At 35.6% G+C, this 16,589-nt stretch overlaps 1 protein-coding gene across 5 annotated transcripts in view; it reads right to left on the bottom strand.

Annotated features, from left to right (window-relative positions):
• The window catches only part of BRAF (B-Raf proto-oncogene, serine/threonine kinase), a 161,361-nt gene that overhangs the window by 49,869 nt on the left and 94,903 nt on the right, over positions 1 to 16,589 (bottom strand). For 3 of the 5 annotated variants that reach the window (XM_060021006.1, XM_060021005.2, XM_060021007.1), the window contains exons 6-9: positions 13,665 to 13,813; positions 12,617 to 12,736; positions 9,751 to 9,907; positions 3,100 to 3,136 (exon numbers count right to left, since the gene is read on the bottom strand). In XM_060021006.1, the coding sequence (XP_059876989.1) occupies positions 3,100 to 3,136; positions 9,751 to 9,907; positions 12,617 to 12,736; positions 13,665 to 13,813 (463 nt within the window). Of the gene's footprint in view, positions 1 to 1,608; positions 1,729 to 3,099; positions 3,137 to 9,750; positions 9,908 to 12,616; positions 12,737 to 13,664; positions 13,814 to 16,589 lie in introns of all 5 variants that reach the window. The other 2 variants (XM_060021008.1, XM_060021009.2) reach the window with 1 other exon arrangement.

Here is a 16,589-nt window from a genome sequence, read left to right on the forward strand (position 1 = left end):
GCATAACAAAGTTAATGCAAACAAAGCCAAGCAGGTTTCTCAAGACTTTCTGAAAAGCCTCTGCCTATAAAATGAGGCCAAGGTAAGTGCTGTGGCCTCTCAGCCAAATTGCTACAAATGGAAAAATTTTATCAGCCAAACGAGTCCAAGGGGTACACTCTTTGAAAATGGACTCAGTTGGCAGGGTTGCATACCTTTGTGATGGACATTTTTCCAAATGCTGATTGAGCAAAAATCCCAATTCATGTACAGAAAGCACCTGGTTCAGAGGGGTTCAGAGCAATGACTCCTAGTGGGGCCTGAGTATAGCTAAGTAGGACTGAGATGCTAGGTAATGTTTGCACATACAGAACAAAAAGACTTCAATTTTTAAAAAAGTACATAACTATTCTCTAGTTAAAAAGTCACTATCTTTCAAAGAACAAGGATCAGAATACTAATGGCAACATTTAAATGTTAAAACTGTGTAGAACTTTTCTCATTACTACACCACATATGTCATCATGTGGAATTTCCATGACCTCACATGCAATTTTCTAAAAGAAAATGGTATCTGGAATGTCTATTAATTAGAGCACAATCCATATTCTGCCTTCCACTGATAATTTTCAACATCATAAAGCCTTAACTGCTCACCCAGGCTTCACAATTCTGATCTACTCAGTGCTGTATTGTATCACTTACTTTAATTACACTACTCAGTACTCTGTAACTTCCAGCCCATTCCATGGATTTTCTGAGAAAGTTGGGCTGAGAGAGCAAAAATCTGAAATGCCACCATTACATTCAGAATAAGTTAAAAGACACTAACTAGGAAAAGCCAGTAAATATAATTCATTAAAAATATTTACAGCAAGATACCCATCTAAATTTTGACTTAAATTTTTAAAAATCAGTTTAACCAGTAATTAAAGGATGGAAAAGATAAAATGGATGAGTGAAATTATACTGCTAACTTTTTCCTCACATGAGGGCATAACTGAAAGTATAAATCCTAATTTTCTGAAGTATGCTAAAATACCCCAAATATATTACAAATCTTCTTTCTTAGTGAATATAACAAGGTTATAACAAGGTTCCCTACCTTTGATATAAAATATACATGTCCTACGTTTTTAAAAAAAGGACACATTTACAGAAGAATAAAGCAAAAAGTCTAGTAAGAACTCATAATAGGGATTTCCACTTTTTTAAAAAACCAAAAAAATTGATAACCATTATTAGCAGCCATCAAGGTTATCAGCTAAATGGATTAAAGTAAAATAAATTCAACTTGAAGAAGCCCCTCCCCACATTATTTACTGTCACCCACCGAGTTTAAGAAATAATCAAGACCAAAAAGTAAGTAATATAACAAAAAACAAGATGGAAATCTCAACTCAGAATTTTCTTGCTTTTAAAAATTTATGACAGACAGCATACAGAAAGCTTGTGGTAGTGAGTATGTGTGAGAAGCACATTCAGAGCATTCCAGCCAGGCCAAGCAGAAATTTAGTACTGAAAACTCTCACACTTACAAACACACACTGTGAGGGTGAGGCACAAACAGTATCTGTTGTTTATATTTAGTTTGCTTTGGGTGAAAACAAGAAAGAAGAGCCCAACTACCTCTGAACACTGGGCCAGGCTCAAAATCAAACACTATTTCACTGGGGACAGAATGTAGGAGGGGACTGGGAGTCCGGGATTGGTATTTCCGAAGACAGCGCATCAGCTGGTTCAAAGGGGCTGTTAGAAGAAAAAGAGAGGGGCAGGCAAACACAGGAAGACAGACACACAGAAGAAATGAAAGAAGTCACGGGGAATAAATGAGCTGAAGCCTGCTTCACAAAATAATTCCGGATGTCTAAAAAATCTGCTTATTTTCATAAAATTCCAATGATTCTTTATAAAGTGATTCACAAAAAGGATAAGAAATGGCATTTGATTTTTGGTACTAAGCAGGCAATTTTTATGACTAAGTTAACTCTGTGATGCTAACATGATGGCAACATTTAAATGCTGGATGTATTGGGCAAAATTATCAAAAGCCACAGCTATTAAGACATATGAAAGTCATACTGGCAGCAACATTAATTGGTGGGTTCATGGAACAACAAACAGGAAAAAAAAAAAACTTTTATAACTATGTGCTATAGTAAATACTAAGTCCAGAGTACATAATGCAGGCTTATGATTTTGGTAGGTCCACAGGTATATATAAATATTACAACAAAAGATGGTTTACTCAATGTTTATTCAACATAAAGTATCTTTGAGTCTGGGCTTAGATATTTTGAATATAAAGCAGGTCACAGTGAAGAGACCAACTCTAAACAAGATATGCAGGTATTGTAGGGCTTCCTTATTAAATAGAAGACAGCTGAAGAGGTAAGCATAAAGGACCACCTGGAAGAAAACGTCAAGACAGTTTCAAACACCATCTCTTCGAAAAATCTTATGGGAGTAAAATCTTATTTAAAAAGTATTTTCTAAAGTAATGTTTTGCTATGCTCCCAATTTTCACTGTGTGCTAGAGTGAACATCTGATGAAAATTCTGTAAGAAATCTCAATTCAGTTTCTCATTTGCTTATTTTATTTACTGGACTAGTAAAACGGGAACTAGGCTTTTCTATTAGGGGTCCATGCTATAAAGTACATATTCCAAAGCCTTCTAGAAAGCTGAAGGGAAGTGGCTGACAATGTCTAACAAACTGGCAAGTTGTAGCAGGCAACCCCAGGGAGTCTCCCCAAGAATGATGTAGGGGAGTCAAGTTTTAACTGGTTGTAAGCTCAATCTTTAAGTATTAGTGGAGATGGTAAGGAATAAAGTGGGTAAAAAAATTAAGGATCTCTCCTCGATAACAACATCTAAAAAACTGTAGATAGTACATTTAAGACTCCCTTTTATGTCCTCTCTTTTTCTCTGGCTATGAATTAGTTAAAATTTTATTAGAGATAAATGATAAATACTACAGAAAAGCAAACAATTTTTGGTTTTTCTCTGCACATTTTTCTCTGTGTCTGTGTTTCATGAAAGAAGCAAATATAAAGGAGACAAGCAGCAAAGCAATTGCATTTTTCCCTGATTTTTTTTTTTAATTGAAATCACCACTTACCTCCATCACTACGAAACCCTTGGTCTCTAATCAAGTCCTACAAATAAATAGTAATGTATATTTAATCAAAGAATATGGTAAGAAAGTAATAAAATTTTATTTTCCATTAAGCATTCACAGAAAGGTTAATTCAAAATAATACCTGCCTTATAAATTACTTCACAAAACAGAAAGAATATGGAATTAGCTAGTGAACATGATAAAATAAAAAATTTGAAGCACTCGCCAACCTAACCCTAGATTGAAGGGATTATTAGTCCTGATGAAATGTTGAAATCCATTTCAGGCCATTCAGAACCAATGGCTGCATTAATTCTTAAAAAAAAATTCTACTGGCACATATTAAGAGCCATAAAATGTTCATACCCTTTGATCCTGTAATTCCACTTCTGGGAATTTTTCCTAAGGAAATAATTCAGAAGAAAAAAATGATATGCACAAAGATGTTTAGTGCAACATTATCCATTATACTAAAAAACCAGAAATTATTTCCCTATTTTAGGCATATTGACATATTGGTTAACTATAGTGTATCAATTTAGTAAGTATTATGTAGCTACTAAAACAATTATGAACCTTGACTCATAAAACATGTTTACAATAAAAAAGAATACAAAATTAAATGTACACTGATACAATTATAAAAATATAAATGTGTAAGGACACACTAGAAGGGGAAAAAAAATTTGTCTTTATTATTAAAATACAGCTTTTTACAACAGACAATGTGGGGCAGGGCAGTGGGGGAAGAGCCTACTGGCAATACAGTGCAATTTGGACCCTGACAGACAGAACTTAATCTACCCAGTATAACTTAAATATGAGGTCTCTAAATAAGTCTCTTTGCAAATAGGCAGCTTTTCGTTTATAGGCTAAAACAAAGAGCACATTCTTTACAGATGTATTTCTGTCATGTTCAATGTATTATATAAAGCATTTAACATTTTCTACAGAATAATCAACAAATACTCATATCTCCAAATAAGATGCTAATGTTAGGGGTTGTGTGACTATCAATAAATATAAAAAATCATGGTGGTCTCACTAACTTTGTGTTCTTGAGAGCTTATAATCTAAGTGTAAGAAAGATATACACACATAGAAATTATGTGATATAAGAATAAGGGCTTAAGAAAACAATAAAAAAGGTGCCAAAGTTGCGTAGTTAATTGCCAAATAAATAGCATGGGTGAAAAGATTCTTCATGCTACGTAAGTTCAAAGGATAAATAAATAACTATAGAACTTGGCCATTGGTGAAGCATTTGAAGAAGATGATCTAAGTGTTGGGGTCTGAGGGGCAGACAGGAAAGCAGAAAAGAAAAGCAGAGGAGGACTTCTCTGGTGGTCCAGTGGTTAGGACTCTGTGCTTTCACTGCCGTAGCCCGGGTTCAATCCCTGGTCGGGGAACTAATATCCTGCAAGCTGAGAGGCGTGGCAAAAAGAAAAAAAAAAGTCTTCTAGACAACCTACTGCTAATAACCACCATAAACTTATATTTTCCAATCTCAAATATGTTCTTAAAGCTCCTTGACAATCTTTATCTATGTGACCTAGGTTAAATAGGATCTTCTAGTGTTCCAATACTGGCTATTTCAAACTTTTTGCCAATCTCCTATGGGGTTCCTTTCTTACTTATATCTCTTCCCTTTCTTAGCATGACAGAGAAAACAGAAGCTATCAAAGAACATTCTGTTCTGCCTCTATATCTACAAACATTTGTATAATAATATTAGCTATAATTTTTGAATTCTTATTTTGTGCCAAGAACAATAAGCATTTTCAAATCACTACAAGGGGTAGACACTATAGCCCTCAAGGTTAAGTCATCTGCCCATGGTCATATTGCCTGTAAAGAGCTGCGGAGCTAGTTATGTTCATCTTTAATTCCTCATAGCCTCTGAGGAACATCACTTCCAAGTTCAAGAAATTTTACTACCTCAGTTATTCTTTCTTGTTATTTTTAACCTCTCTCTTCACTTGCTTCTTCCCCTGAAGATACAAATATGCTCAAGTCTCTGCTTCAATCTATGGCCCTTTCAGCATTCCTTTATAGCCAAGCTTCTCAAAATTGGCACTTAATCCCACATCTTTACCTGGTTTTGCTATCCTCCAATAGTCCTCTAAAACAGCTCTCAATGAAGTAAAAATGACACTGTAATTGCCCAATTCAATAGTCATTTCCAGTCCTTATCTCATTTGAGTCTCAATGGCAACTGACATCAACTACTTAAGCATTCTTGAAGTCAGTCCCCTTTTCTCCCTTTAGCTTCTGCAACACTACTTTCTCTTACTTATTTGAAGCTAAAGTTAGGAAGAGAAGCCTAAAATGGAGACAGAGAATGACAGTCTCTGTCTGTATCTCAAATGTTAATGTTTACTGGGGTTGCATGTCTACCCTCTTTTCAGTTTACATATAGTCTTTGAGTAATATCACTTACATCCATGACTTTAACTGACAAAAATAGGCTAATTATTTCTAAATCTGTATCTCTACTCAAGGTCCTTATTTCAACTGCTACTGCACTTCTAAACAAGGAAAGTTCCACAGACATCTTAAAGTCAAGATGTCCAAAATAAAAGTTAACGTTTTCATTTCTACAATCCCTGTTCTTCTTCCTTTGGCATTTCCTATCTTAATGGATAGAATAAATACTATCTATCCACCTAAGCCAGACAACTCTAGGCATTACCTTTTTTTTAAAATTACCATTTATTTATTTTTGGCTGCGTTGAGTCTTCTTTGCTGTGCGCAGGCTTTCTCTAGTTGCGGTGAGAGGGGGCTACTCTTTGTTGCAGTGCACAGGCTTCTCACTGCGGTGGCCTCTCTTGTTGCAGAGCACGGGCGCTAGGTGCGTGGGCTTCAGAAGTTGTGGCACGCGGGCTCAGTAGTTCTGACTCATGGGCTCTAGAGCATAGGCTCTGCAGTTGTGGTGCACAGGCTTAGCTGCTCCGCGGCATGCAGGATCTTCCCAGACCAGGGATCGAACCCGTGTCCCCTGCATTGGCAGGCGGATTCTTAACCACTGTGCCACCAGGGAAGTCCCTAGGCATTATCTTTTATTACCTCTCATCTCTTTCAGTTCTCTCCTCTACTACTATATAGAACAGTGATTGAGGTAAGAATGAAAGGCCAGGTTTTACCCCATTTCAATCATTTATCACCTGTGTGATCTGGGGTAAGTTTCTTGATATCTCTAAATCTAATTTTCTTAACAGTAAAATAAGGAAAATACTACTACTTAACTCACAAGTGTTTGTGAGGAAAGAATAAAAAAATTTATGTAAAGTATCTAGCACATAGTAAGCATTAACAGTAGCCATTTACAGTATCCAATCCTAACAATTGTGCCTATCAAATCTCTCACTAATTCAAAAGAACTTTCTAAAGTAAAGAGCTGATCACTTTCTTTCCCACTCAGTTTATTGGACCCCCTATTACCAACTACTATAGTGACCTCAGAATAATAACATAATGTCTTTCAGTGTGGACTCTACCTACTTAGTTTCATCCTCTACCATTACCCACCCTTTTCCTGAACCCTAAACTCCTACAATACCAACTATTCATTACAACCCACATAAAGGTACTTCTATATTTCTGCACATACCATTTCCTTAACAAATGCCCTTCCTTCTTAAAACCCCCACCAAGTGCACTGAATAAACTCCAACTCCTTCCTATTCATCTTCTACAGTCTGGCTTAAATGTTGTCCTTTCTCTGCTAAACATTACTAGATTTAACCAGGTAGGGTTTATCATCCCCTTCTATAAACTATCACTGTATATTTTGTGTTTATTTATTTATATGGCTGATTCATCCATTTCCATTAGACTGTGACCTCCTTGAGGGCAAAAACTGTGCTAATTCATCTTAATTCCCTATTCTGACACAGTGCCTATACCAAAGTAAATATTAAATCTGGTTTACTGGAATAATAAATGACAAATAATGACTGAAATTGAATGAAATGACTGAAACTGAATGAAATGCTAAAAGGTTTATATTTTTCAATGGGAAGTAAATGAAAGTTTTGGAACAAAGGAACAGATGATGATAGAGGTCTTATAAAAAATTATTCTGATAATAGCAATAAAAATGGAAATGGGCAGAGAGAAATCAATGGCAAGAAATCTATTTAGGAGATTAATGTAATAAGTAGTTCAAGTGAAGAAATATGGGCCCAAATGGTGGTAGTAATAACAAATTTGAGACGTATATCAAAAGGAAAGGTGATACCTTATGACTATTTGCTTATAGGGGAAGATGAAAAAGCAAGATATAAAGATGACACTCCAAATGTTCAAGCCTAAGACAATAGGAGAAACTTAGTAACACTAAGACATAAAGAGAAATAGTCTAAAAGAACGTCAGTTTTGAAAGTAAATACAAAGGTAACAACTTTGAACATACTGACAATAGATCTAACGTAAAAATAAGATTTGATTTCTTATTTCACACAATCTCCTTATTTCCATATTTCCCTCTCCTATTTTTTTTTCCTTTATATTCAGGTCTAGCCAGATAGAAGAAGACCTTATTAGTTGAGAAAAATTGATATTAAGAAAAGGCTACTTTAAATGAACCCAATAAAAATAGAGAAAAAATTTCATAGTAAAATATAGGAAGAAAGTCTGACTTGGGAATGTATCTTGAAAAATGAAATTAAGATTTATAAAAAGTTTATTTTCTTTTACATTCAACAAAACTTTAAGTTATAATTTCAACAGTATGCTAATCCTTAGAATACAGAAAAAATCAAGTTTTCATTGGTAATAATATCAAACTTACGACAGCACAAATTGAAATTCTTAATTTCATATTCATCTTTTACATCACAATCATAATCATTTTTATAAAAATCTTAAAGGACTTCATCAATTCCCTCAAAGCCCTCCATCAATCCTATGATATTTAAATCATTTTCACTTGAAAAGCCTATTCTCTTGTCATCCTTATAGACTTTCTCTCTTTTACTGTTAACTGGACTAATTTAATTCTGCTGTACCCTTATTTCTCAATGACTTTATAAGATGTGAGTAGTTCTACCAAGTGACTTTTTCACTGTCTTCATAAAATCCTTAAAATCTTTTTTTTGTTGTCATATTCACAATCAATGTGCTTTATGTTTTCACTGAAATGTTGGATAGTGATGGAAAAGGGCTGGAATGCAAGCTGGTATTAAATGGGGAGGGATATGTGAGTGGAGACTAATATTAAGGGAGTCTGTTAATTAGTGATTATTTTCCTGTTAGGATAATTTTTCCTTCTTTACTCAACCTTATGAGCACTCACATAAGGAATGCCGGTATAATGAGAACCACCCCTGTCCTCTAACATACACATGACCCCTCAGTAACTTCAGTATCCTGCTTACATGGGGAAACAGTTTCAAATTCCTTTTTAAATATAATTACTTTCCAAGGCAAACAAATTTGGTGGCTTTTTTGTTTTCTTGCTTATTACAGACAGAGACTGAGGATAACCCACATTTTTTATCCTAAAGTACAAATTCTGGGAGAAGTGATCCCAACCCCACCACAGCTCAGATAGCAAGGGCTCTTTATTATCTTCAGTAACTCAGTTACTGAGATGATGTATTGATAGCTGAATGAACCAGTCCTTTTGGATTGATCCTGCGTATCTCATCTTTTTTCTCATCTCTTCCTTCTATTTTGTCTATAGCAGGGACTGGCAAAATACAATTGGCTGGCCACCTGCTTTACTCAAGTTTTACTGGAATAAAGCCTCACCTATTTGTTTAAGATGTATTATGGCCGTTTTCACACTACAGTGGCAGAGTTCAACAGCTATCATTAGAGATCACATGACACACAAGCCTAAAATATTTACTATGTGACCCTTTAAGTGTTTGTTGATCCCTGGTCTATATTATGGGAAACAGACCTCTGCTTTGTCTTCTAACCCTTTTACTAATACAAATATTTTTTGATGACCTCTTATGTTAGGTGCCAACTAACACCTAATAGTTCCTATGTTAGGAAACTATATTAGGAATGGTTTCTGCTGTCCAGGAGTTAAGGTCAAATCGAAGAAGTGACACTAATGTACATAATTAACTTATAGTGTGTAAGATAAACCGGGAAAGTAAAAAAATTCAAGAGTGACCAGCCCCAGAAGGAGACTAAAATAATTGATTTGTGTAGAGATGCAATCCAATGGTATACTCAAGAAAGTAAAGAAGGTAAAAGGTAGCTTTGCATGAGAAGTACATAAAGTAATGATTAATCCTTAAGGGTTATTTAACTCAAAGTTAAACCTTTAGATATTCAGGTAAAGATTTCAAATTGATCTAAATAGGAAATATGCAAGTGTACTCTTATTTTTTCTTTACCCCAAAATGGTCAAGTGGATTACCTGTTAAATAAATGAAGATAAGACTTTTACAGAGATGGTGTCATAAGGAAAAAAATAAGAATAACTCTATAATTTGGTGCCAGTTAAATATTTTATGCCATCAGAGAAGCTGAAAGGCTTTCCTGATTTGTAGTTCATGAAAAGTCTATCACTTATAATAACTGTGATAAATGAAAGATGGCACTTATTTCTGATCTATATTATAAATGTAGCAGAAAAAAATAAAGAAACACACTTGAATTTTCTAACTTCGAGCACTGCTGGATACTTACATCAATATTGACAGGTTCTATGGTGTTTATATGCACATTTGGAGCTGATGAGGACCGGTCTCGTTGTCCAAACTGATTTCGATGATCTTCATCTGGTCGGAAAGGCTGTGGAATTGGAATGGATTTTGAAGGAGACGGACTGGTGAGAATTGGGGGCCTGGAAAAATCAAGTGATTGGAAGATAAGATTCAGAGTAACTTTATAGAGATAATAACATAGAAAAATGGATGATATAAAGATTTTCTTCTTTTCGTATTCTCAAATAAAATCTTTACAATAAAGCATTAAAAATCCAGCAGTAATGGCTTTTAAAAGTGTTAGTTTAAAAAACTAATATGTGCTTGCAACCACTGACAAAGCTGCTTTGCTCAAGCAGACACTCCAGGGAGTATCAATGATAAGAACACTGATTCTTATCCAGAAAACTCCAGAGAAATCTACAAATGGCTAAAAATTACCTGTTGTTAATCAGCTGAAGCAACGCTTGTCCTTTAAAGTTATACAAAAATGCTCTAGGTAGGCAGTGACTGAATAATGTCTGCCAATTTTTCTACCTTTGCCATTTCTTGATAGTTGAAGTTACTAAAATGAACTTTTTATGGGAAGTATCAATATTAGGAAATTATAAATCTTTTAAAAACATACATGTGTTTTTCATGACCTAAAAGATATACCTATTGCTTTATACAAGAGTTGAATTAAAATCCTGAACAATAATAGCAAAAGATCATTTCCAAATTCAAAAGATGATTCTCAGAGTGTCAATCTCTCATATTTTGAAATGTTTACCATGACCAATAATCGATACAAGACACACAGGAAAATAATATATTAAGCATTAAAGTAAATATTTGTAAAAACTGCTTTTTGATGAAACCATCAAAACAGGTGACAGAGTGACCTATTTTGGTACTGTGGATAAATAACAAAGTCTATGATCTCTCACTGCTCCCAAAATGAACCTGGCACTCACGGAGCACATTAAAGTTTTGAGAATAGATTGTAAGCACCTGTGAGAAGTCTGTGCCCCTCAGAAGGAGTATCCTAGGGAGCTAAGAAATGAGTGTCACTTGACTGACGAGGTGTGACTGTCTTAGTGAGCTCCACCAGGACCAATGAATGACTCAGTGCTAACAGCTTCTCTTCAGAGATTGGTTATTGTTGCACCCCATCTTATGCAAACTCTGTAACTAATCAGCATTATCTAGTGGTTAATAAGACAGCCAGAAAGACAATGTTGAGGGAATAAAAAGACATTTTTAAGACGGGAGAGGGTTTAGAGAGGAATGAGAAGAAAATACAGTAGAAAAGGACTAGATAAAGGTTGAAACAGCCAAAGAAGCCAAATAGTAACAAAAAACTTCTAAATAAAATATGTTAATAGAATCTGAACAAGAATCTGTGCTTCTTTGAGGCACACTTTTAAGGGTAGGGAAAGAAATTTTGACTTTATGTAAATGAATCCACTTAGAAGGGAAATAAAAATAATAAAATATTATGTACTTTAAAAAACTGCTATAGGGGCTTCCCTGGTGACGCAGTGGTTGACAGTCTGCCTGCCGATGCAGGGGACACGGGTTCATGCCCCGGTCTGGGAAGATCCACATGTCGCGGAGCAGCTGGGCCCATAAGCCATGGCCGCTGAGCCTGCGCGTCCGGAGCCTGTGCTCCGCAATGGGAGAGGCCACAACAGTGAGAGGCCCGCATACCACAAAAATAAATAAAAAACTGCTATAAACCAACGAGAATTATAGGTAAGGCTGATGGAACTGGCCTCTAAGAAAATTAGCATGTTCTACTGGTCCTTTTTATTCTGATAATTGAGAAATTTTTAGTTTGTGACAAAGCTGTCTTTATTTTTGCTTTAGACAGCCAATAAAAGCCACTGGCAAGGGATATGGGGAGCAGGTAAAAAGAACGTGGAAGTGACAATATTAGCTTTTAAAAAGTTTTGGAAAGTGCACTCACTTTTTAAACACTACTTACAGGTGATTTAAAGTCTCAAAGCAGTAACATACTTTAAGTTAGAACTTAAAAGTGGAAAAAGCCTGAACTTACTACAACTGAATAGGGTAGTCTAATTAACACAACTGATCTGGTGTAGTGACAGCAAGTCATTCTTGAAACCTACTGAATTAAAACTATGACAGCAACATGTAGTACACAATAAGTCAGAAATATGTATGCAAAGGACACTGGTCTTTAAGTAAGAAAAACAAAAACCTGGATTAAATCTAATGTATTTTATTAGCAAATCTAAAGAAAATGGGTATACTAGAAGATGAAGATATGTTGCTTGTACCTCCCTTCTCCCCTTGCCCCTGTGCCCCCACCATCACCATGCTCCTATGCTCATTCAGATTCTAGAATTCTTTACAGTCCAGTTCAAATCCCACTTTCTTGATTAAATGTTGACTACCCTCTCTCACTATTCTCTCTTCTCCTGTAAACATGAGGATATTTATCACACAGTTTAAAATAATATATCATAAATTGTAGATTATAATTATATACTATTTTAAAATCGTCGGCCATTATCTCATATATTAATGTTACTTTTCTAAATGGAAATCATATACTTCTATATCTGATATTAAAAATAAAGCAATGAGCACAAGGCAGGGACTCTAAATTATCTGTTGCTTGATTTTTTTTCAAGGATGGTCCTAAAACAGTCTACATCAGCTTTAACCCTGTGTATCTGTACCAAATGTATGTAAATTAGCTGACTGGTGTGATAAATTACCTGAAAAAAAAAAACCCTTAATTTAACAATCCAAATGTTGGAAAGGTTTATAATTAGCCAAAAGTTCCAAAGAAATCAGCTCAAACAGCATGTCACTGAACAGCAGGAATCAAATCATACCCAATAGAATCGGAGGGGGGTGCAGAAGGGGATGATCCAGACGTAAGGGTAGTCTCTGCTAAGGAGGCCTCCTCCTGTGGTATTGGGTGGTGTTCAAAGAACTTGGAGACAAACAGCAAACTGTGAGGCAAAAAGAAAAACAAAACAAAAACAAACCTAACTTGTGCAAAACCCAGAAGCTTCATATACCAGAATACCTTAAAGAATTAACAAAAATGTCTGAGATCAAATTCCATTTTCAGGAAGGACTGTTAAATTCAATTAGTTGTATTTTTGTCTAAAGGCTTACTGTAAAAAAATTATATTGTACTTTTCAAAGGCAAGTTCAGAATCTAAAACTAATTGCTCTATACAGCAAATTTCTACATAGTAGAGGAGAAAAATCATGCTTTATGGTTAAGGAATTAGAAAATGTATCTACTGCTAAAAATTAGGTTATATCATTATGATATACTTTAAAGTACAGAGTTGAATTCCCTCTACTCAAGTAATCAAAAAAAGTAATAAGATTTTACTAGCAGCAGTAACAACACAAAAAAAGATTAAAATAGACTCAATCTATTGAGAGAGGGAGTAGGGGGAAGAGAGGGACTAGGGGGAAGAGAGGGAGGAAGAGAAGGGGGGAGGGAGAGAGACAGAGAGAGAGAGAGACAGACAGACAGGCACACTAACTTTGAGAGAGAGAGAGCACTTAATTTACAAAATTGCTGACAGAACCAGATTCCCCAATCTGCAGTCTAAAAATATAATGGTTTATTTAATTGAAACACCCAAAAACCATCTAAAAGTGATTTCTATGGGCAAGGGATCTTTATTAATTAAAAGAGAATATAAAACATAAATGAAATGTACAGCAAACCAGAATTATAATTTGAGAGAGAAGTATTGGCTATACTACATATTACTCTCTAGGCACACTTCAAAAAGTTCCCTGTAACAACTATTCTGTACAGAAAACTTTCACAGACTCTAAGACATACTAGTTTCACATTAAGAAAAGTTAAATGTAAAGTGGAAGACAGAAAAGAAAAATTTTTTGATTACTTACTCAAGTTGGTCATAATTAACACACATCAGTGGAACCTCTGTACTACAACGCTGGTGAAATTTATAACCACATGTTTGACAGCGGAACCCCTGGAAAAGCAGCTTTCGACAGAAGTCACAAAATGCTAAGGTGAAAAAAGTTTTCCGTACCTGTAAAGTAAAACATCGTAGAGGATTTCAAAAACTAGTAAGAATCTTTTTAGAAATCAACTTATTTACTCTTTTTTTTTTCTTGCGGTACGCGGGCCTCTCACTGCTGTGGCCTCTCCCGCTGCGGAGCACAGGCTCCGGACGCGCAGGCTCAGCGGCCATGGCTCACGGGCCCAGCCGCCCCGCGGCATGTAGGATCTTCCCGGACCGGGCCACGAACCCGTGTCCCCTGCATCGGCAGGCAGACTCTCAACCACTGTGCCACCAGGGAAGCCCAACTTATTTACTCTTGATTAAAATAACAAATCTTTAATATGCTTACATCATGAGAACTGACTTAAACACTAAGATACTAAAATGAAAACCAGTGGATTCAAGATAACAGATGGACTACATGTATTTTTCTCCCACCCACTAACCAATTAAACTCGTAAGTCAAGAAGATGGAAAATAAATAAAAGACTAACTAATATTAAGCTTTACTACATAAAAGTAAAAGCAGAGATGACAGGAGCAGGAAGAAACAGAGGTGAAAGACAGAATAAGGGTACACTTAAATAACTCTACAAAGAAAGGAGTTAACAGATGCTTACTGGTGTTGACAGAACAAGAAACAATGGCATACTTAAAGTTACAAAGGTATGGAACAGAGGAATCAAAAAACCCACAAAAAACAAAAATGCTTCAGAGGAGGAGCGAAAAGAGGAGGAAGGTTGTAATGTTACAAATAATCTAATTCCCTATGGAACTAGCCATAAGTAAATGTCTAAAACTGATAAAATAAGAAATTGTAGCTTAAAGTTATTATTTAGTAATATGAAAATAATCACGAGAAGAGCTTGAAACAGAAACCATTGAAAGTTAAGAATGATTTCCTCTCAGATAGCCTCATCCACTAGAGGGCAGACAGCAGAAGTAAGAAGAACTACAATCCTGCAGCCTGTGGAACAAAAACCCCATTCACAGAAAGACAGACAAGATGAAAAGGCAGAGGGCTATGCACCAGATGAAGGAACAAGATAAGACCCCAGAAAAACAACTAAATGAAGTGGACATAGGCAACCTTCCAGAAAAAGAATTCAGAATGATAGTGAAGATGACCCAGGACCTCAGAAAAAGAATGGAGGTAAAGATTGAGAAGATGTAAAAATGTTTAACAAAGACGTAGAAGAATTAAAGAACAAACAAACAGAGACGAACAATACAATAACTGAAATGGAAAATACACTAGCAGGAATCAATAGCAGAATAACTGAGGCAGAAGAACGTATAAGTAACCTGGAATACAGAATGGTGGAATTCACTGCTGCAGAACAGAATAAAGAAAAAAGAATGAAAAGAAATGAAGACAGCCTAAGAGACCTCCGGGACAACATTAAACGCAACAACATTCACATTATAGAGGTCCCAGAAGGAGAAGAGAGAGAGAAAGGACCAGAGAAAATATTTGAAGAGATTATAGTCGAAAACTTCCCTAACATGGGAAAGGAAACAGCCACTCAAGTCCATGAAGCACAGCAAGTCCCATACAGGATAAACCCAAGGAGAAACACGCCAAGACACATAGTAATCAAATTGGCAAAAATTAAAGACAAAGAAAAATTATTGAAAGCAGCAAGGGAAAAAAGACAAATAACATACAAGGGAACTCCCACAAGGTTAACAGCTGATTTCTCAGCAGCAACTCTACAAGTCAGAAGGGAGCGGCATGATATACTTAAAATGATGAAAGGGAAGAATCTACAACCAAGATTACTGTACATGGCAAGAATCTCATTCAGATTCGATGGAGAAATCAAAAGCTTTACAGACAAGCAAAAGCTAAGAGAATTCAGCACCACCAAACCAGTTCTACAACAAATGCTAAAGGAACTTCTCTAAGTGGGAAACACAAGAGAAGACAAGGACGTACAAAAACAAACCCAAAACAATTAAGAAAATGGTAATAGGAGCATACATATCGATAAAGACCTGAAACGTGAATGGATTAAATGCTCCAACCAAAAGACACAGGCTTACTGAATGGATACAAAAACAAGACCCATATATGTGCTGTCTACAGGAGACCCACTTCAGAACTAGGAACACATTCAGACTGAAAGTGAGGGGATGGAAAAAGATATTCCATGCAAATGGAAATCAAAAGAAAGCTGGAATAGCAATACTCACATCAGATAAAATAGACTTTAAAATAAAGAATGTTACAATAGACAAGGAAGGACACTAAATAATGATCAATGGATCAATGCAAGAAGAAGATATAACAATTATAAATATATATGCACCCAACATAAGGGCACCTCAATACATAAGGCAACTGCTAACAGCTATAAAAGAGGAAATCGACAGTAACACAATAATAGTGGGGGACTTTAACACCTCACTTACACCAATGGACAGATCATCCAAAATGACAACTAATAAGGGAACAGAAGCTTTAAATGACACAACAGACCAGATGGATTTAATTAATATTTATAGGACATTCCATCGAAAAACAGCAGATTACACTTTCTTCTCAAGTGAGCAAAGAACATTCTAAAGGGTAGACCACATCTTGGGTCACAAATCAAGCCTCAGTAAATTTAAGAAAATTGAAATCATATCAAGCACCTTTTCTGACCATAACACTATGAGATTAGAAATGAATTACAGGGGAAAAAAAGTAAAAAACACAAACACATGGAGGCTAAACTATATGTTACTAAATAACCAAGAGATCACTGAAGAAATCCAAGAGGAAATCCAAAAATACCTAGAGACAAATGACAATGAA

Source organism: Delphinus delphis, chromosome 9 (genome assembly GCF_949987515.2).
Source record: "Delphinus delphis chromosome 9, mDelDel1.2, whole genome shotgun sequence".
Lineage (NCBI taxonomy): Eukaryota > Metazoa > Chordata > Mammalia > Artiodactyla > Delphinidae > Delphinus > Delphinus delphis.